Raw genomic sequence first — 22,857 nt, forward strand, 5'->3', positions numbered from 1 at the left:
TCCAGATACATTTCAATTGCCCAAGAGCTTCTCTAGCAAAAAGATCGTTTACCACCTTCTCTTCCACAAATCCTAAGTATTTGGAAGTTATTCAATAAAATAGGAAAGTTCACTTCCCTAGCAGTGCACAAATAAAGCAGGGGTTCCTTCTAAAAACCTGACTCACTAGACAGCAGACATGAATTACATCTCCCATAATACAATGTAGCTTCTCCTCTAATCAAACTGTGTGTGACATGGCATGGGAGGAGACTTGTGAACTATAACCTCCCTGGAGGCATGAGGGCACAGTGGGAAAATGCAATTTAATACAGCGATTTGACATGAATCATTTAATAAACAAAAACAAACTCCTTGGGGTTTTGAGAACGTCCACACGTTTCACTTAATTTGGGAAGCTTTATTTCTATAAAGTATTTTCAGAAATGCTGCTCCACAAAATAAATAATACCGTCAGCTTTTATAGATAAAATTTCTCAAAGGATGAAATTCTGAATTTCACTTAGTTCTAGTTATTACCATGATCTTCATGCCAAATGCCATACTAGCAGCATTCTTCAGATTCTTCCAATAACCTGGTAACAGAAGTCATGTAAAGCCAGTCCAAAAACTATACTGTTTGAAATTAGCGCAGCATATAGTGTCTTGCTAAAACTTATCATAAAACAAGGCTTGGTAACCTTTCTAGAAAAAAAGAGACCCATGTATTTTAACCATGATAAATAGGACTATCTGCTCCCATGGCAACGACACATTCAGCCCCTGTGGTCGAGTGCCCCTGCACTCACAGCCTCCTGGCTATTGTAAGGGTAGTGACGAGGGCCTCCTGAGAGTCCTCTTAACAGCCTGGAAAAATGGTGGCCACAACATAAAGACACAGGGCTGCCAAGAACTGCAAGAAACAAAACCAGAAGAGTAAGTTCAATGTAAAAACATCTCAACAGGGGTAAAATCTGGGGTTTCAAAACAAAAGATTTAAAAACTCATCCCAGTGTTGGAAAGAATATATGAAAAGAGTATGTACACAGCCTAGTTTAATATTTGGGCCAGAGACTGATCATTACCAAACATAAAGGAAGGTATCTTTGGAGAGCGACCAAGTTATAGCAAAAAGGGAAGAGGAACTGATATCTCATCTACCACCCTGAAAGCTAATTTCAAGTTCATTAAAAGATTACATTCTACTTCGAGAAACAGGTATCAAGTATTGTGGGAGGTTATGGCACTAATTAGTAAATTCCAGCATATCTGAAACTACACTCAATCTCTCTCCTGATCATCTATGTTTTGTTGAATACATGAATATGAGATGTCTGGATTTGCGGAAGAAAATACTGCACTCTAAGCTTCATGTCACTACAGATCAACTTGCACGTATTAGAACCATTTCCCTACATAAACACTCTGCCCACCCCCAAGCCACTCATATACTTCAAGAAATTCTGGTCTCTTGCTCCTTAATTAAGAATTTCAAGAGGTAAGAACAAACATATACACAGAAGCCACACCTCCTTTTCTTGTTGTCATTCAAGACTTTTCTATTATTCACTTTCTGATGGCTAGCTAACATCCAGTCACCAGCGAGAAAAATATCAGTGCAGTATTTCTACTTGTAGGTTTTTAAATAGTTTGGTCCCATCCAAAGCAAACAGCAGACTTCTCTACGCATACCACAGAACCTGCAAAGGTAGAGGGCAGAGACAAAAGGCAGGGCAAGGTCCAACACAGCAAAGGCCACTGGAAAGGAAGGATGAGTGGAAACTGCTCCCATAGATACTGGGCATGGATAGAGCATCTGCAGGAAACTTTGGGGGAAGTAAAGGCTTACATTAGGAAGTCATGTTCCTTTCTGCTATTCATAAAAAACCAGGACACTGCACAGACTGAGGGAGAAGTATAAACACAGATACATTCCATCAAGCATACCAAATGTTTCCTGTAATTAACCTACAACAGTTTGACAGCACCTCCAGTATATTATGGGTAAGCAGCATTAGGCAAAAATTAATGCAGGTTCAAGACATAGGGATCTAGTGAACTCCACTACGCTGTCACTAACCAGCACCTGCCTGGCAAGGGGAAGAACTGGTTAAGCCTTCAACACAAGTCCATCAGAAGCATCATCCCAAAACACATGCTTTTCAAGCAGGCCATGTCCCTGTTCATTCACCCTGAGCATGGGAGGAAGACACGCAAGCTGCAGCAAGCCTGGTCTCCCTAAGACAGGTTTCCAGCTCTGCTTTGTAGTTTGAGGAAGTCTCACACCCTGAGGAACATGACTGTCATACCACTTTCCTTTTAAAAATGGAAAGAAGGAGGAAAAAAAAAAAAAGCATGATTCAAAATTCCAGGGAAAGTTAAGAGATCTCATTTTCACAGAAGGAACAGATCACACCTCCCTGAACTGAAGCAACTAAAGGGCTTTTGCTAACATGCCTATGTTGGTTTGGAAGGAACAATTCAGGGTCAGTTTTTTGGGGGTTTGGGTGGGTTTTTTTGCTTTTATTTTTTAATGTTCCTTACAACCAGAGCTATGACAGCATCATTTTGTATTACATAGCTGGTTTAAGACGCTGGATTACAGCCATTTACACCTGGCAGTTTTATTCTAGTGGAATGACATAGCTGATACTAGAAGACACTGCATCTGTCCAAAAGCCCACATCAGGTTATGCAGCAAGCAATTTTCTCAACAGAGAAAAATCAGAAAGTATCACAGATTGTTTTAAATATCAAGAAAAAAAAAAAAAAAAACCAAACAGGAAAGGAAAGGAAAGGCAACCCATAGCTGGAGTCAAGAGAGAGCTGGACATGCACACTTAGAAACATGAGATGTAGCAGTACTGGCCAAATTTAGTCTAGGTCCAAGAATCTTAAGAATCCAGTAGGATCCAAAAGACCACCCACCAACTTGTGAAAACTTATTACCTTATAGTTTCTAAGATACAAGTATCTTTAGAGATTGGAATGTCAACAAGTCATTAACATAAAGGTAGGATGGAGAGAGTGTCACAGCCTGAAGATCGATGTATCTGAGGTAAGCTAAAGGAGGAGTATGAGCAAACAGGCTGTATTTGCTAGAGATTCTTTCCAACAGCACCCATCATGGTGTATTGGCAACATAATGCGTGGGGCTGTCCAAACTGTTAACATGCCAAATTGTTCCAGTCTACAAGCCCACAACACAGTAGTAACACACAACTATACGGGACTGCCATGGAAGTTATTCCCTCTTCAGAACAAAGAATTGTGAAGCTCATATTCTTCCATATTTTTTTAAATTATTTACAGATACATTTTCCCACATCTGTGAAACATGAAAAGGAATTGACACAAGATCCTCTACAAATAATGCAAAAAGATGAACTGCTGGCTTATCCAGATTAGCCTCCAGTTAGAGCAAGACACAGACTTTTCTACAACCACAAAAACTCTTCTGGAGTCCAGAACAAGCTGTGTCCTCATACAACACCAAAATTACCCAGTGGCACGAGGTTTCCAAGAAGGGCAGCCCCAGCAAGTTTTCCCAGCTATCAACAGATAACAGGAGAATCCAGGTGAGGGCCTATGCTTGCCAGGTACAGGTTAGTTTCTAGCCACTATAAAAACTACAAGCTGATACACTGAAGCAACATTTAAACCCGGTTTCCCAGTCCCTGCTGCAGAGCCAACCATGCAGATCAGGTAAAGGATTAAAGCCTTGGGTGCACAGACAGAAAGCATGGAGCAGACTGCAAAGGTGCAAGGCTGCAGCAGCTGCTTTAGCTTACCATACGTCTCGGATCTACTCTCCTCCGAACTAGACTTTGTCTTCTTGGAGGAGCTATCTGCATGAGAGCAGGAGAAAAGGAGAGAGAGATATAGAAAATATGGAGACCAAACATGAGGAAAAAAAAAAAAAACTTCATGAAAAACACAGATTGACTTATTAGGTTAAATCGTGCAAAACACAAATAAGATGTGAACAAAACATAGGTGAAACACTTGGAATAAGGGGTGAATAATACAAACATGAAGACACAGGTAACACCGCAGAGAATCTATTACAGAATCTAAGACAATTAAAGAAGTTCTCTACAATGAACTACAGAGAGCATTCTGGATAAAAAACAGTCCAAGCATAGAAACTCCGGTAACGTTAATCTCCAGCGTAAGTAATCAATAGATGCATAGTAGTTCAGCATTCTGAATTTACCCCTTAAAAAGAAAAGAATTTTATGAAAGCTGCAGTACAGAGTTCATCTATCAGACCAGATCACTAGCATCATAACAGTGGTGTCAAGTAACATCTCTCAAAATTGCAATGACTTTCATCAAATTAAGATTAGAGGATTCCTGAAGTTTGCTTCTGAAGAAAACAAATTCCTTCTACAAAGCAGGTTCACAGACTGAGACCTCTCCTGACCTACCCCAACCTGAAATAATTTTACATTACCTACTCCCAAGGACAAAGGAAAAGAGAAGCGCTAATTCAGGTTTTCTCCTGTATAGGATTTTTTTTACCTGACATTAAAAGCCCATTTTTATTTATTTTGTGCACACTAGGAAGGAGTCATGGATCTAGTGGCATAAAGCATTAACGATCAGGGTGGTTTATAAATGTCACTTCAAATGTCTTGTGTAAAAAACATTCCGCCAAGTTCTACCACCCTTACATTCAACTCTCACGTCTTCTACAAGCCCCAGGGAAAAGACTGGGCTAAACAGCAGAATACACAGACATGAAAAACTTACATTGCATGGGGCCAAGAGGCTCAGACAAGAGCCTGTCATGCACTTCATGAACATACACAGTAGTCTACAGGTTAGTGTTTCAGAGACAGAGTGAAGACTCCCTGCGTGCATTGTAATTTCCAAGACAGCACTGTGACAGGCTTACCAAATTGACCCTAACTTAACCTTTTGGAAGGTTAAAAAAAAATAGGATAGCATATCCTTTAAAAATAGACTTTTATCTTACAATATATCACATTGGAAAGTACAAATTCACTTTACAAGTGACAGAGATGGATCAAAATCCACTAAGGCTCAAAAACCAAACCAAACCAAAATCAAACCAACCAGGAATATCAAGCCCTAGTCAAGCCTGTAACATTTCCAATTTCACACTTCAACTAAAACAGCCAAAAGAACTACTCACAACTAATTACAGTATTTGCCTACTGAAATTTCAGACTGACTTTTCTGAAAGAGGAAGTAGTTAGAATTACTCATTGATACCACTAATCTAAGTTTATTCTTGCACAGTTAACAGCTGCTTTGTAGACGAGCACGTTTAAAAGCAAGGCCGTATTCATTTCAATGCCCACATGCTTCAAAACAGCTTTGCAATTGTGGAACAGCCCAACTCTGAAAACCGCATTTGTTAACACATTAAAATCATTTTTATTTCAATCCCCGCTACTTTTTGAAGTCTAGAAATTTTCACCTATGACGTTTTAGAACTTTACCTGTCGGATCAAAGTCGTGTGTACTACTGCAGCGCTCAACCTTCTGTTTCTTGTCAGCTGGAGACTCTCTGCTCAGAATGCTGCCGTGTCTGTGTCAAACCAAAGAGAGGATCCTGACTACTGCACCACAGCAGCACTGCCTAACTGGTAAGGCTCTCAGGAACAACCTTAGCTAGTTCTGTCTGCTAACAAGGGATTTAGATAAAAACATACGCATTGAGTTCACTTAAAAAATTTATTCCCAGACTGAATTCAGGTGGAAAAATGATCTCCCTCAGAATCTTTGGAAGGGTATCCAATGTTCTAGAAACTGTCTCATTAACCTTCAAAATTAGTAACAGCAAGTGCATTCTCTTTATCATTCAACACCAGGCCATGTTTTCTTTTAAAAGCAAATTAAATTTAAGCTACATAAAACTGAATAAAACTCATGACATCTTAACTCCACCTCCTCTCCCATTAAACCTTCAAATACCTTTAGTATGCAAAAATTAAAGATTTAGAATAGCACCCCCCCACCCCACAAAGGAAGCACCTGTACCTCATGCACCAACACAGTGTCACATTCTCTGACCATCTCAAATCTCACGTAAGATGAGACCCACCAGCATACGTAATAGAAATGCAAACAGTAACACTATGCCATGCACTTGAAGTATACCACCAACTACATTTTTGACACCCTGGCCCAGTCTGGATCTTAATTTCCTCACATCTGTAATGGGCATTGCTATCTGTGTTTGTACATTTTTTTTCCTTTTAAAGGCATTCCTCCTTCAAAAATGCTGTGTCATAATTTGCAATACAGATAAGCAGTCAAACTTCAGTAACTCACCTTGTAGGTTTTTTGAGAGGAAACCTGAAAAGAAGAAAGAAGATAAGTTTAATGAACTCTTTGTTTCTCAATATTATGTTTGATATCAACATTAGTGCTTAAATACAGTTATTTTACACTTCCATAATACTTTTACAAGAGAATGTCTTTTTTGGTGTTCTTCTATTTCAGCCAATTATTAGTCCATTTACAGCTGATTCAACTAGGGGAAGAATTATTATCAATATTCTTAAGATTTCAAACAGAACCAAGAACAGACGCAGAAACCTGTTCTCTCAAATGCAGTATCTAGTAGCTCTTTCTTTCCTAGTACAGTATAATAGTTCATGGGTCACCTTCCTCTCCTAACAACTAGCTCCATACACTAAAACTTAATGTAGCTTGACTCTGTCCTGCTGATGGACCGAGTACCTGGTACCCAACGAAGGTCCAAACTCTAACTGAAAATTCTCCTATAGCTGAAACATTCCAGCTATCTCCTTCCCATGTGGGTTCTGCAATATCTAGTAATACAGGAGCTCATGCTGACACCTCCTCCTGAGAACATCTCTAACTATTTTCATGAAACTGTACGAACTCACCATCTTTGAGACAAGCACAACAGAGTAAAGTTAAAAACATCTCTAACTATTTTCATGAAACTGTACGAACTCACCATCTTTGAGACAAGCACAACAGAGTAAAGTTAAATTGAAATTATATTAACTATTCCAAATATTATTACTGGGGCATACAGATAACAGGTAACACAAACCTGAAGTTAAAGGGAGGAAGAAGTGTATATGCTTTTTTTTTTTTTTTTAAGTAAGGAAAAGGTGCGGGACTTAGGAAACCAGGATTTTTTCCCTTGAATTGCTGCAGAAAAATGACAGAGTAAGGTGTATGCCATCTAGCTTAAGGTACCAACTTCTACTAAATAAACCAGAACCATTTTATTCTCAGAATTTGTTAGTTTAGCTCCATTCCTACCTTGTTAAATGTTTTTAGATCCTTTTGCTAGAAAGCAATACAGACATTTAGAGCTGTGTGTGTATGTACAAGAAAAGCATAAGTCACTTTTTGCTCTAAATGAAGACAACTGCAATTATTACAGCTGATAATTTCACCCATATACATAACAGTTACCCTTATTGCATTCAGTTTCTCCAATTTATACAGGTTTTCCAAGTAGTAATGGGGTAAGGATGAGATGGAGGCAGAGAAGAGATTCAAGTAAAAGGCTAATACCATGGAAGTTAACAGGGCATTAAACAAATCAACCTTTTATTTATTATTATTATTATTATTATTATCTTAAATTTAGCTTTAAGCAGACCTATTTGGTAAAGGGCATGGCACATCTGCATTACAGTGCAGGACAGTCCCAAGGAGGGATACAGTGCAGGACAGACCAAACTGAGCTTGTTCAACCAAACGGGTCCAACGCGCAGAACCAAACCATTCTCTCCGAGCACTACAAGAGATTCCTCGAGCACCACCAAGACAGCTGCCCAACACCCCCCCCTCATGTTTTAAGCTTCTTTCTCCAAAGGAGAGGCACCTTGTCACCTATTCACCTATTCCCTTTTCCTCGATAACTACACGTAAAGTGGCCCAGCCAGAAATACCACACAGTCTTAAAGCTACAGTAACTCCCTCCCATTACCTGAAAAACATAACTGGATACACAGCAGAAGTAGTCAACTTAATCCCTCACTTTGAATAATAGGTATTCCATTGAACGCGTATACACCCAAAATGCTGGCCAGCTCACACATGCCAATCCCCTATGCAAGCATGCACTAATATGGCAACTCTGAAACAAACAGCTGATGACACATTATGCAAGTGAGATTAAAATGTTGTCTATTACCAAAATTAATTATACACATCAAGACACATGCAATCTTTTAGATAACAGCATCAAATTTAGCTGAAATACAACAACCGCTTTCAAAATTAAGGGGGTAGATAGGTCCCTTGATTGCATAAGCCTTAGGAATCTATGGGTAAAGCTGCACATAAGTTAATTAACTGAAGAGAAAAGGCTGCATATAGAGTGCATAAGAAGCAACAGTCTTTTTTCCTCCTCTCCCCAGAAAGCACAATATTTTAATCCTAGAAGCCTGGGAAATCCACTCAGATTCAAATAAGAAATGTGCAGCTAACCAAGCCTCTCCTCATTCTGCTCCACCTGCAAAGCCAGACCTCTCCAGAATCCAGTCCTCCCACTTACGGATCTCAACCAGTAAGGAACTACTTTGTGCAAGACAACCTGAATCCCAAAGCAAAGATGACAAAAGTCACCTCAGGCCAGCCTGACCCTGTCTGAACACCATAAACACATGCAGCAGTAATCAAGTATTTCACTGAAAAGCAGAAACGGAGAAAAAGGATCCTGGGGAAAGACAACCCATCGTCCCTCCAAAGGCAGGAAAAAAACAGTTAAGGTGAATTATCCCACATTTTTACCTGATGCACTTGAACTTTTGAGCTGCATTTAAGAATCCTAACACTACTAGAAAATATTTTAATGAAGAATTTAAGTGAAATAACGTTATCCCAAAACTTTATCCTGTTTCCTGGGTGACCAGCAGGTCCAGGCTCATGCTCCAGCAAAAGAAACTGTTTATGGACAAAATAAAGTTGTACCTTTTTCATTGGTTTAGAGCTAATTATTATCTGTTCAAGGATGAAGTGCAAATGCTCTATCCCAGAGATCTAGAAAGTTGTGTGAAACCTTTCTACTTATACGTAGACCACTGACATTCATTATTTAGGAGAACACAGAGGTTTTGTCTGCAAAATCATCAGGAATTTCTCCTGTGCTTTGAGGTTCGGGGTGCACACAGCAGCCCCGCTGAGTGGGAGCTAATGTCTCCCACTCCGAGGCTGTCACCCCCTCACAGCGGCAGGCTGGGCACTCGGCAGATGCTCAGGGCTGCCCAAGGGTCCCCAGCACCCCAATGCATGCCAGCACCCACGGCGGGACAGCCGAGCCCAGGCCTGGGGTGGCAGGGCTTGCTCCCCCTGCCCCGCGCCCTGGGCAGGCCGCATGGAGCGCGGCTGCGGAGCAGGCCGGGAGCCGCTCCCGGAAACTTCGGAGCCCCTTGGCCGCCCGCCAGCGTCCTGCGTTTCTTTATTCTCCGAAGCGGGCAGGGAGGGAGGGACGTGGTGGGGAACCAGGGCAGGCAGCAGGCCACTGTCACAGCAGCACAGCCTCGCAGGCACACGCAGCACGTTCAGTGAGGCTGAGGGAGCTCCAGGGCCCCCCTGCACTTGCTTCACCTCGGAGGTATTCCATAAAACCAGTGGAGTAGGAAGAGGATGGGCTTTGTCCAGCTAGGCTGGAGGTAAAGCTCCCCAGCACACACATGCACACCCCCCGGGAAAACTCCCCTCCCAGACCTGAAATGGTTCCAGGCCACCGAGTTATGAAATCACAAGAAACAGAGACGGACCAGTCAGCTGTGTGAAGACTACAGCTGCGATTAACATCCTTGCCAGTCACACTCTGGCGAGCACTTCATATAGAAGTTCCTCCTCTTTTCCCAGCCTCCTACCTGAGCAGTACCTAGCATGTCTTGATTTGCTGAAGATGTTCTCCAGTCCCCAAACCCTATGTCACTTGCATACTACAGCAGAAACCCAAGTAAAAGTAGCTAAGTGGAGTATAATCAATGAACACTGAAGAGCTCCCATGAATTTATCCAGCAAGTATTAATCTCAGTGAAACTCATCTTCACTTTGAAATAGCATTAAGTTTGACAGTAGTACTGAAAATCCCCTGTGTTAAGAGTATTCAGCACTATATATAATCATATAAAATGTATTTCACCTACTATTGTAAACACCATGCAAACTGAAGGCACAGCAGGGTGCGGTTAACAGATGGAGATTTAATTCCAAATCTAGCTGGCAAATTTAGGCTACACGATAAAACCCTGTAGACATTTTGTCTGATAACTGATGAACATCAGCACATTTTCAAACAAGTTGTTCCACTCTCCCAAATACCAGGAACAATTAAATGCCAAGTCACATTTTGTTTTTAAAAAATAATTTAAGTAATTTAAATGCATCAAATTACTAAAAGTATGTCTTCTTAGTCATGCTGCATTAGGAAAATCTATTTACTGTAAAGCCAAGTGAGAAAAAATACACCTGGTAACACTGTGGATTAAAAATTATACTTCTCCAAGTTAGCTTACACATGCATGCACCATTCAGTACTGGACCAACGCCTAGTAACTACCTCAAAGCCAAGACAGAAAAAGATAGTTTTAAGACCTAATGTGTCAAAACACACCAGAGCAAGAAGGATTCCCAGCCTCCAACAGTACAAAGCATTCCATTCTAGCCCAGGAGATTGAAAATATAGCTGACCATAAATAGCACTGCATTCAGATAACCATGTTGGGTTTTTTTTCCTCCCATACTAAAATATTACCAGAATTCAAGTATCTGCTATCTCAAAAACTGATCAAAGACAAAAATATTTAGATTCAGACAAGGGCCCCAACCTTGGAAATACTTATTCATGTGCCTAACTTCAGTTCCATTTACTTCAGCAGGACTATTCACATGCCTGAAATTAAGCTTGTGTGTGTGTTTGCACGATGCAAGTATAAATTACTACAACTTGTGCCGAGATGAGTAAGAAATATTGTGAAACCCATACAAAAGAGAACAGCCAAAAACTGCTTGCTTGACAGAACTAATTTTTAATTAGAAGATGAACAGTTGCATTAGAAGCTTCTTCATTGCTTTATTAGTTTCATTTAAATAAGATACTGCTTTTGTTACAGGCAAACCCTCTTTCAGAACTCGTAACTTTGCAAGAGCAGCAGCAAAGACACCTGACCATCCCCAGCGCAGGAGAGATCAGAAATACTACAGGTTCACTCATTCATCTTTTTCACATATTAGAAAGAGAAGAGGAAAACCAAAGGTTAACTCAAAGTTCGACCTGCCCTCCTAGTAAAAACGCCAAACTATGCCTATTTAAAATTACATCATCCTACTTCAGGAGGTTTTCACCAATTAAATCAAGGAGAAGCATTAGATGCCTTCTGCCAGCACCACCTCCGTGCATTTTGGTGAAAAAGCAAGTTGTGTAACTAGCAGCCACACTCCTGGAATGCTGAGCTGGATTGTACTCTCCTCTTGCTCATACATACCCAAACAGATCCTACAACTGGAAAACCTGAAGTCTGTTCTTGGGTGTCAGTTAAAAAAATCACTGAAGAATTTCATGATTATTTTTAGTGCATCTAGTGCATACAACTCCTTCAGTACCTATTAAGCTTCATTTTCAACACCCTGGTTGGGCTTGCACTGACAGCAGTCAGAAAAAGGCTACATCTGTCTAAATCTAGCAGGTTTCAGTAAGTGTCTTGAAAGTACAGTAAGCGCCTTGAAAGTACAGTAAGCATGGACATCTTAAATGCCATTCTGCAGATAATTCGCAGAGTTTCATCTTGAAAGAGACAGGAACTAAAAAAAAAACAAACAACCAAACCAGTCAGTTTGCTTTCCCAGTTTGCAGACACAGATATCCACCAGAGCAGTTTTTTGCAGGGCTTATAAAAAGCCCTGGGAAAGGTATTATGGGAGACTGCTGACATGACCTGAACAACAGCAGTACCAATGTGACCTTAATATAGATCTAAAGGCAGTCCTTCTGTCACAACAAAAAGGGGTAGCCATGTTCTGTATAGGACAGTGGGTGAGTAAAAGGAACTGATGAGATAGCACATGACAGGCGGATAGAGAGAAACACAGATGCAGCAAGTGGGCAGCTATAAGCAACCAAGAAAAAACACAGACAGAAAAGTCTGCCATTTCACTATACTGCCCACAAACTACAGTGTAACCACATCAGCTATTCTGTGGACAACACTGATTCAACACATCAAGTCTATTTACCTTAACATAAACCCACTTACAGAGCAGCTTTATGCAGTGTCATCTTCTCCCCATATCAAAGTACATAAGCTCAGGAAGCCAGAGTTTTCTTCCTCAAAAAACCCACACTGCATACTGGTGACAACAGACTGGGACGCAAGGTGCAGAAAAGCAGCCAGGCTGAAGAAGGGACCCAAACAGCATGGAACCCGGGACGCTGTCAGAGCCTACAGACAGATCTTATGAACTTGTAGCAAGTGCACAAGGAGGCAAAACCGAGCTATGCAATAAAAAGTTTCCATGTTATTTTTGTAGGAGTCCAAGGCAGCAACCACAGCTGACGCAATGACTCATGGAAGAACTGTCTGTGGCATTATTAGCTTTAGATTACCAACAGCTTTGTGAAAAAGCCTAGTCACTGCCTTCTGGAAGGCACATAGGAAGTTTAGTGAAGCAACTGGAGAGCCCATATAGCCAGTATCTTCTGCGTTGACTCCACACAGCTCTCCACCTTCTAAACATTCCCAACAACTTCAGTGTTGGATTTGCCCTAATGAAGCATCAGTGAGTACCTCCAACCTAGTCAATGTTGTATTGTTTTTCTGGCCCACCAATGTTTCTAACCTTAACTAGAAAGTGTCATTCAATCTTCCTTTTAGGTTAGAAAACACAGAATAGCCAATACAGCCCATCAACATACTTCTTAATGGATCAGTATAAGCATCAACGCAAAGGACCAGCACCATGGCAACTGACAGCATTAAGCACTTAAACTAGATTAAGCCAAATTTTATAAAAATAAAGGGAAAAAAAATATGCCTTTTCACAAGTCTAGAAAGCTAGCAGGCTTCTGATCGTCTTTAAGACGAGAAGGTCAGGAGTTAAGAGGAAGGTATTTCTACAGGGAAAGAACATTCCACTGGTGCTAGCGAAAGCACCTTTCCATCACAGGGATGTTTCCTCTTTGAGCTTTAAAAAAAATATGTATCTATATAAAGATATATCTTTCATTCTTGCAGTTAACCAGAGATTTATTCTGGGTGAGGGTTTCATCAAGAGGGTGGAGAGAAGACAGCAGCATGAGAAGGGAGCTAAAAAAGAGAAAAAAAAACCCCAGTTTAAAAAGATGAAAGAAAAACAGAACACAAAGATAAATCTTCATGGAATGGATTACAGGAACACGGAGATTTTGGAGGTACATGGAATTTCCCGATGATACAGGTAGTACGTCCCTCCAAATGAACATTGCTCTCTCTGGGAAATACTCCTTTGCAGATAGATGTGAACAGCTCTAAAAGGATCTACACACTGCTAAAACAGACAAAATAAAAATAAATTAAAAACAACAAGCAGGGTACTTTGAATATACTATAGTCAACTGTAGTTCTTTCCTTAGCACCCCTTCACTGTAAAACTTTCAGATGGGAAGGGTTTAGATTTCTCTACGAACAGTACCGTTTGGAAAGGGTAGAAGAAACGCATCTCTAGAGAAGTTTCATCCACAGTTCAGTCATTCAGTCCCAGCCCAAGCAAGTGCCTCTGCTATTTTCCATGACACAAGCACTTGGATTTTTCCAAGAGCTGATGTCAGGGCTTTTCATGGAGAAAGAACTGCATTTACAGGGCAGGCAAGGAAGGAGGGCTTCCCCAGCAGCTTTTCTCAATGTGGCCTTTGTGCTGCTCTGCTGCCGAAGCCAGGACCCTGCAAGAACTTTTAGTCCCCGCAGAAACTCTACAAAGGGGAGGGGACAGAGACATTTTCAGCAGCCAGTACTGTTCTTCCACTCCTGACTGACTTCCAAGGCTCAGAAGCATCAGCTTCCCATCTACAGGGCCTGAAGTTACAGCCTTTTAAGACAAGGACACCTATTGTTTAATATATCTACAGTGGAGTAGAAGCAGACAAACTAAAACTGGGGAGAGGGGCAGTGGAAGAGAAGATAAATAAACCAAGTTGCTCATGTTTCCCCAACGCTACTTTTAGATTCAGCCTAACAGCAAGATTCAAGCAACAGGGATGCAGTTTGCCCAAGCAACGCAATTCAAAACCGGAATCAACTCTGTTCAGAAACCGACGAAGAACAGAGGCTGCCAAATCACAGGTGATTTCCTACCAGTTTCCCAACGTGACTGGTTACAAGTTACTAAATCCATCAGTTTCCACCTCTGGGAAAGAAAAATTAACATCTTTGAAATGGAAAAAATTAGATGAATTAAACACCAGAAATACTGAAAAAGGCCAAGTATTCTTCTAAGATGACCTTCAAAAAATGTTACCATAACAAAAATTTAAACAAAACTTTAGAGCACTGCAGAGAAGGAATGTCCACGATTTGTTCGTCGCAAGCTTTTATTGCATGACCCACTTAATAGAACTGACCAGGTAGAGGAGGAGCAAGGTCAAGCCTCATGATCTCAGAAGTTATGACCCAGTTTTCTCACTTATTTATTTTGAAGTAGGCTATAGACAACTATTCCCAGGCATGGAGAGCTCAAGCTTCCCTGAAGCAAGGAAAAGCAGCTGAAATATGCATGGTTTGGCCGTACTAGAGGAGCTCCAAAATAGCTCTTTTCTCCACATTTTCGTATCATCTTGGCACCCTGAGCTTCAGCTGTCTGCCGGGCGGGTAAGTGCAGAACAAGTATGTTCTGCTTCTTTTCTCCAGTTTTCTTTTCTGAAAAGCATTTTAAATCCCTTTGCCCACGAACTGCTCCTCTGCAAAAGGATCAAATAAAGCAACAAGGTTTCTTGCGCAGACAGGGCGTGGCAGTCAAAATTAACCTGCCTCCCTAAACTGGAGTTAATTACGGGGAAATGAAATGTTTGCTTTGCTTGCCAATAATTGCAATACAGAACTGGCTCAATGGAAGCAGCCCTACTCCCCGCCTCCCCACCACCACTCACTCCTCCTACACGGCGTCTGGAAAAGCTTTCTAGTTAGATGCACAAAAATCAAAGCAAGAGACAAAAGAACAAGAGCGCTGCGCCAGCCAATTTTATTTTCCTAAACCAACCATAGAAACCTAAAGCCATCAGCCACCATGGGATGTGCTCTCACCCAACGCACGCATAAGGGCTTGGAGATCACTCGCGTTGCCCCAGCGTGTCAAGCAGTTTTTGCATTTCATTAGGCACACAGCCTAGCTCCTTATTAATGCCATACCTGGCTTGTGGTTGTTATGAACCAGCAACAAGACTAGTGTGGAAACAGTTCTTAAAAACAGCAGAAGACAGCAATTAGAAAGGGAGGAGAAAAAAACATGGTGCATGTAACACAACTGGAAATGTAGCTTTCAAAATACTGTAACACAAACTCCAATTACCCAGTTTTAAGTCCTGCAAATATACGTACAAGGTTCAGAGCCGTATTTGAATATTTGGCCCAGAGTTCACATTTCTGGTGAGTAAGTGAGTACAGTTGCCTGGCACAGGAACACCACACCTCTGTAGCTTGTAACTAATAAATACAGCTCGGGTGCTAGCTAGATACCAGTAAGAAAGTATCCACATTAAGACATATTTACTATTCCTCCAGCATGTCTTTCAAAAGATGTTTTAAAAAAAACAACAAGGCTAAGTTGTTGTTCTGCTCTTCAGCATTATGAACTCATGCCTGACTTAATACATCACTGGAGATTTATCTTGATATAGATGTTACCACAATTTGAACACATTAGCAGAAGTACATAGCTCAGCAACACCTTCACCGATGGATTTATATATTCAAAAGGCACTATCAGTTTGTCTGACCTACTGTACAACACACAATAACTAAGGTCAGCATGACTAAAATATTTAGCTCCAAGAAAGGCACTTTGTCTTAATTCACATTTTCCTTCAGTTCTCATTAGTTTGTTTTAAAGGTCAACATGCATTTACTGGTCCAGAAATGTAATGCCAACACCTCAAATCCAAGACTTACTTGTTCATCAGAACTAGGAATTTATCAGTTCAAAGCTAAGCATTCAACCAAAAAGCATTTTCAGCCTTGCCTTTTCTTTCTCCCACCCAGTTATGAACCTTTGGTCAAACTACACCCATTCTACATGGGATGTGCAGACAATATCCACCCTTACGACCTTTGCAAAGCTTCTAAATATTTGCCAGCTGCAATAAACTAATTTACAGCTAGTACGTCTTAAACTACCCAAAGGCAAAGGGCTCCCAGTGGCCTAATTTACACCAGGGAAAAACTGTATACACAATTTTACAAACAAAAGCTGTAGTGCAGAGAGGACCAAGAAATCAGTACCACGTTGTTGTTTAACCTGTATAGTGTTATTATTAGCTCTTAGTCCTGCACAGCTTCCAGTCTAGCTAATTCTGCTGGTGAAGTTTTACTCATGTAGATGCAAACACTGAGGGCAATAGAAATCTAAACTATTTGAGACTAAATTAAAAATATGCAACTAACTGAATATTTCAGCTTACTTGCTTCAACACTTCCCAAGAGGGTTTCTATCCTAGCATTAACTCATATTTTGAAAGTATCCACAGAAAGTTTCTCAACCATACATGTCAGTTTTTCTTTTTTGTATATTCTGACAATGTGATGTAAACTGAACTAGAAAGAGATTAACAACACCACATACTTAAGTCAAAGCTATCTTAGTTATTTACATGGCCTAAGAAAAACAGAGAGACTTCTGTGATATGCAAACATATTATTTCTCCCCTGAAATGCAGGAGGTCTCACCTATAAAACACAAGACAAAAGATGCACATAGCATACATTGCACTAGAAGTGAAAAAATTTGCACAGGCATTCGCGGCATGCTTTGCTCCTTCACATTTCATCTTCCTCTTCATCTAAATTACAGGATAAATCCAGAAAGACCAACTGTAAAGGACTGGAGCAGAACACAGGATTAGGATTTCACAGCAACACCAAGCCTAGTTTCTTCTACTATAAAATGGAAGAGGAAAAGAAAAAAAAAAAAACAAAAACAAACAAAAAAAAAAACAGTAGCAAAGCCGTGGTACTTGCAAAAAGGCTCAGGATCCTGAGAAGTGCATACAAATCAAGTACATTGATATTAGTAGGCCTCTGAATATGTTTGTATGAGTATTTTCCTCTTGGGTCTCTTAAAATACGTAAAAATCCAAGAAGAAAGAAAAAAACATTTACTTAGTAAACCCACCAGCTGCTAAGAGGTGATGGAAGGAAAGTTCCTCAAGATGTGTGGCAGTGGGATAGAGATAACTGAGCTATCAGAAATATCAATACCAGTTTTAAGTTGTTTCCCCACCCACATCACTTAGACCAGTTCTTGGTACATCCTCCTCCATACAGGCACAATGGTGACAACTGCCAGCTCTCACCCAGGCTGAGAGCAGAGCTTGCAGTAACTTGCAGATTGTTGCTCAGTATTTCAGACAGTTACCTCTTCATGTCAGAGCCACCTACAGTGCTGCCTTCCTGGAAAATGAGCATCTGTCCACAAAGGGAAGTAACTAAGTAACCACTTTGCAGCATATCAACTCACAAAAAAATAAAATAAAATAAAATAAAGCAACCAAAAAAACCCCACAACCAAAAACAAAAAACCACAGACAAAAAAGCTTTTTACATATAACCTTTTTTGTATGTATATATGTAAAACCCAAATCTCCCCAGCAGTGATGAGCATCTCACAGCCCTTCTACATCAAATCCTCATAGCCATATATTATCAGAAACTATTGGAAATGGAGAGGAGTCTCTCAGTGCTCTGATGGCTGTCACTGTATTAACATTGCCTCAATTCTGCACCAACAGCACTGTCCGGATGATTATTGTGACTATCCTCTACTGATGCAATTTGCTTCATTTTTAGAAGACTTTACAATAAAAGACACAAAAAAAAAAAAAGGCGGCCAGTGAAAACTGTATTCAGAAAAAAAACCCACCCAAAACACTCAAAGATGGTTTCTTGAACACCAAAATCTAATTTAACATTGACATGGATAAAATGTCAGCTTATCAAAAATCACATTCATTTCAGACTGCAAAAGCTGATGAGGAGGTTCTGCTAACATGCTGGTATGCAATTCAGCATTGGGAAATGGAAAGAAGGTAGTGCTGCCAGCATCTAAGGCATCTTTTCTAGCTGTCAAAACCTTTGTTCTTGAGCTGAAACACTGAGGCACAGATTTTCACAGCAAGCATATTTAATTGGCCATTTTCACAATGAAAACAGAAAATAGTAACTAAGGTTTGCATAGCAGCTATTAAAAGAGGGGGGGGAAAAAAACCCTACAAACAAAAACCATAACCTAAGAGAAAAACCTCCCCTCTCACCCTTTTTCCAACAGATATTAAAGGAAAAATCCTCTCTCCCCCCTCTGCATTCAAGGAAGCTATTTTCTCAACTTCCAGTATATTCATATATGACAGAATAGGAACAAAGAGTCTCAGATATTACCTGTTTCACAGCACAAAGTAAGCTGAACAGGGAGATCCCAAAGGCCCATTTCCAGGGGGAGTACACTGAGACCAAGTCCTCTCCGAGGAGCACAAGCTACACCTCTTGGAAGCTTTCTGGCTTTTTTACGCTTATCCGATATCCTTGAGAGGCATCTGCCTGATTGTTTCACTGACCACTTGAGGGAAGGGAAGAAACTCCACCTCTTCTCTCCCACCTCCTCCCAACCACCATCAGCTGTGGCCCAACGCTGCACTGCTAATGGACACACAGAGAACAGCATCCGCGTACATCCCACAGAGACGGCATGCAACAAGAAAGCAGAGGAGAGCTAGGATTATAAAATTCAGCATTTCCAACTGTCCTGAGGGACAGAACAATATATACTTAAACATGTATTTATGTATATGTTTCACTGATACGTAAATTCTGTATGTATTTATGTATATGTACGTATGCATGTATATGTGGGTTTATATAGATATACACACACAGATATATATGGGCATGCATGTCATTACATCAGATCACTGATCAAAGAAGCTGCATCACATGAGGCACATGAACAAAGACTTGGCATAGGGCAGTGAGATTTTTTTTTCCTTCAATCCACTTTCAGCCTTTTACAGGGTCACACTGTGCCACGTAGTGTATTTTGTTTTCAGGCATTTTGAAAACATCCAACCACCATGGCACCTGAAATGCACACAGTTTCAGAAAAGCAGAGCCTCTGTATTGTTTTAGAAGAGAAGAGGGCAGGAAAGAGGGTGAGAATGAAATCATGCCTCTTTCTGTCATCCAGAGAAAGAAACTAGGAGGTCAAACCAGGGGGGCAATAAGCTTACTGCTCTTACAGCTTGTATGACTGGTCAAGCCCTGGGGAAGAAGGATTGGAGGGTGAAGGGGCTGTTTTCTTTTTCTGCCCCAATAACCTAATTAAGTTTGTGAGCACTGCTAGCGGGATAGAAATTTCTTCACGCTACACTGTCTGTTTGTGTTTGATTAATGTAAATCTTCCCAGGGCTCTAACTATGCCCCAGGCAGTGCGATGCCTGGCTCTCCATTAACAAGCATCCAAGCCACCACGTACAGCAGGATGCGAGAGAAAGCAAGATCTCGATTTTAGCCTTTGCCATAAAACAGTCTAACTCAATCAAAATAATTTTTGGCAATTTGATTTGAATTACCATTCTTAATTAAATTCCACTTTTTTTCCCAAATCATGGAGCCTATTAAAAAGGTGAAACTGCAGCAAACCACTTAACACATGAATCGTAGTTACTTTCTTTTGCATTTCCTCAGTTTTCATGACCAAATTTTTTAGACTACACTCACCGCAGCTGCTGCGCTGCCCAGTCCAATGCATGCTGGTACCAAATATAATCTCCAAGCCACAACTGCATCAAGGCTACAATTACACAGCAGACAGGAAGCCAAAGAAATCAGCTCCTGCCCCTACATCTATCTGCTCTATGGTTTTAAGTATGCAATAATTTCACAGGCAGAGCATGTATTTTCCATGCTTCTATCTTTTCCAGTGGCATGCATTATCATTTTCTAAATAGTAGTAAGCTGTATTTCATTGGTTCGTATTTTGAAACATTTGCCCAGCTCCTCATTTTCTAGGAATTTCACAAATCAGAAAAGAAAATGTCAGCTCGCAAAAAGAAAATGGTAACCGGAGGAAAGAAAAAAATCCAGTACATAGCCAGCTGCTCCGACACTCACAGGCTAGCACCCCTTCCTTTCAGAGTCCTGGTATATGACCCAAAACACAGGAAAAAAGAAAAAAATGAACGGGCATTTTTTTTAAGCAAACATGAAATCACAAAGAGTTAAGGAAGCGAGGGAAAAGTCGTTGCAAATCCCAGAGCACAGCTTCATATCCAGTTTGTTCATGCCCGAATGAGAATCACATGCACCAAACAGCCACTGCTAACGAAAATGAGGGTGTCAAAACAGAGACATTTTAAAACCTGGATTACATTTTAAAATCAAGTCTTTCCTAATTCTTCTCCCTAACGCTCCTTACCCTTAAGTGACATGTCGATGAAACAATGCAAGCAGGCCAATATGCCTTACTTTAGTAAACTATATTTTGCTTAAAACAAAATTTTTGCTGTTTCCCATTTCCTTCATTACGCAGAGCACTCTCTCACCAACTGCAGCGGTCCAAACAATGCACTCCAACAAGCAGACCCTGGAAGGGATGGTCAGAGTATATAATATCTGCTCCCCTCCACAGATATTCACATTCCCTAGCTGTGTGCCTCAGTTTTCCCTTCAATGCATTCCCTATTGCAGGGAAATACCACACATTTAAGATCTGTAAGTTGCTTTACAATCACTAAGAACAAGTATCTACAACATTGCAGAGTAATACATATTATGTCCTTGCAAAACTGAAATTCCTCTGAGCAGAGTGCTTGCTTTTTGAAATTTGCATGTAAAATATTTAACTTGAAATAATTCAGGTCAATGAAGAAATGGAGAAATACAACAGGAATATGCTTGAAGGCAGGTGTCATGCCTTTATCTCGGAAGGCATATTTTCAATCCCCTTAAACATAAAAACTCTCTAATTGGCATCCACACTTGGGAAAAGAAAAGTGTTGTTACCATGAAACAATCTTAAAAGCTTCAGAAATAGATATTGCAGCCTTCTCTTCGTTATAACAAAGTCAAAACCACTTTGAAGAATCCAAGTGAAATTTCAGTCTATCAGGAAAAGTATCAAAGAAAAAGGATTTAAGCACAGGGCGCAGCAACAGCACTTTTGGAGAACTATTATGAGAACGAACTCTTGCAGCCAACACTGAATTTGTTCATTTCTTGGTCTAAGGCTTCTTTTACACTGTAAAAACTATACGATGGACTGGTGTAAGTAAACGGGGCCAGTTCTGCAGGTTGCTTCTTTCCTGAAATACTGAATTTCGGAAAAAACATTGCTTCCTAAAGCGCCAACCACCTTTTGAAGCCTATTAAGCCCTGACTCAAAATGTCACAAAGGCAGCATGCATCACAACTTTAGACAAAGTCCTCTTTCTTACTTAGGATAGGGAAGAGTATAGGAATAACTGATCCAGTATGACCACTGCAGAACTACACAGACCGGTTATGTAAGACTTAATTGTTGGCTGTAGTTTTTTTGCTTAAGCACATAATAAACTTACAATATTTTACATTATTAATTTTTATTTATATTTTATCTACAGCTTTGGGGGAAAAGCAACTCAATGAATTCCTTTCAAGTACAAACTGATGCAGCTGCCAGGAAATAGTGTAAAAACAAGAAAGATTCAGGAATGGAAGCTTATATCTTGCTTCCTACTCTGATTTCCCAGATTTCCTTCCCTCAGTACTCTCTCAGCCACAGGACATAAGAAAACAATTTGGAGGAGAAAAAAAAAAAATCTTTGATCAAAAAAAGCAAGAAAGAGTCTGGTGCAACCAGTTTTTTAGAAGAAATCAGAGATAGCCAAGATATGGCTAGAACTGTAAATGTAGCATCACTATTTTAAATCTACAGGGATTTCTACAGTCCTGGACAACAGCAGAGAAGGAAGATAATGAAAGAAGACATAGACAAGAGATGCCACTTTCCACATCATTTAAAAAGAACTCTCTCCTAAGAACATAGGAAAGATGGTAAAAGAATAAGTAGCTAACTCCTCATTTAGCCCCATTTCTTCGTCCTTCTAGAAAACGTGTAATAAAACATAAGACAATTAAGTTAAAGCTGCTAAAATACCACACAAGTTACAAGCCTGTATATTTCAGGTTTCATTTCCCAGAATTTTCATATCTCCTTGTTCTATCATTCTTTGCCAAGTAACCGCAGTTTTGGTCCCTGCTCCCTCCCTCACACTCTCTATTGATTAAGGAATGCTTCAGTGCTTGCCTGTACACAAACCACACACCCTGCAAGCAACATAAGCAATGCTCTTCTTGTTCAATAACAGTATTAGCAGCTCTCAGCTGGTCAGGCTGGGATATGGTAAATATTTATGTGAATTCACAGACCTTTACCCCAATAAGGAGCCAGGCATGGGAAAAGAACAGCTTCCCAGAGCTCCATACAGCGGAAGCAAAATGGTCCCCAAGGAATGGAGTCCACACCCCTGTGGAAAAAAAAAAAAAGTATCCATGGAGCAGCAAGAGCTGCACATCTGATCACTACCACTGCTGGCTGAGTTTCTGTAACAAAACCTAAGGCTTCAACACACTGAGCATCCTGTTTGCAACTTAGCTGAAGAGGCTGAACCTCGCTCACAATTTTTGG

At 40.4% G+C, this 22,857-nt stretch overlaps 1 protein-coding gene across 5 annotated transcripts in view; it reads right to left on the reverse strand.

Moving 5' to 3' along the window:
- ARHGEF12 (Rho guanine nucleotide exchange factor 12) overlaps positions 1-22,857 on the reverse strand; it is an 82,831-nt gene that overhangs the window by 40,623 nt on the left and 19,351 nt on the right. For 3 of the 5 annotated variants that reach the window (XM_055819496.1, XM_055819498.1, XM_013303765.3), the window contains exons 2-3: positions 6,286-6,309; positions 5,451-5,539 (exon numbers count right to left, since the gene is read on the reverse strand). Coding sequence is in view for 2 of the 5 variants with exons in the window: in XM_013303765.3 (XP_013159219.2) it covers positions 5,451-5,539; positions 6,286-6,309 (113 nt within the window). In the remaining 3 variants the exon portion in view is untranslated. Of the gene's footprint in view, positions 1-3,770; positions 3,828-5,450; positions 5,540-6,285; positions 6,310-22,598; positions 22,620-22,857 lie in introns of those variants that run through there. The other 2 variants (XM_013303763.3, XM_055819497.1) reach the window with 2 other exon arrangements.

The sequence above is a fragment of the Falco peregrinus genome, chromosome 15, assembly GCF_023634155.1.
Source record: "Falco peregrinus isolate bFalPer1 chromosome 15, bFalPer1.pri, whole genome shotgun sequence".
In the NCBI taxonomy this organism is placed as follows: Eukaryota; Metazoa; Chordata; class Aves; order Falconiformes; family Falconidae; genus Falco; species Falco peregrinus.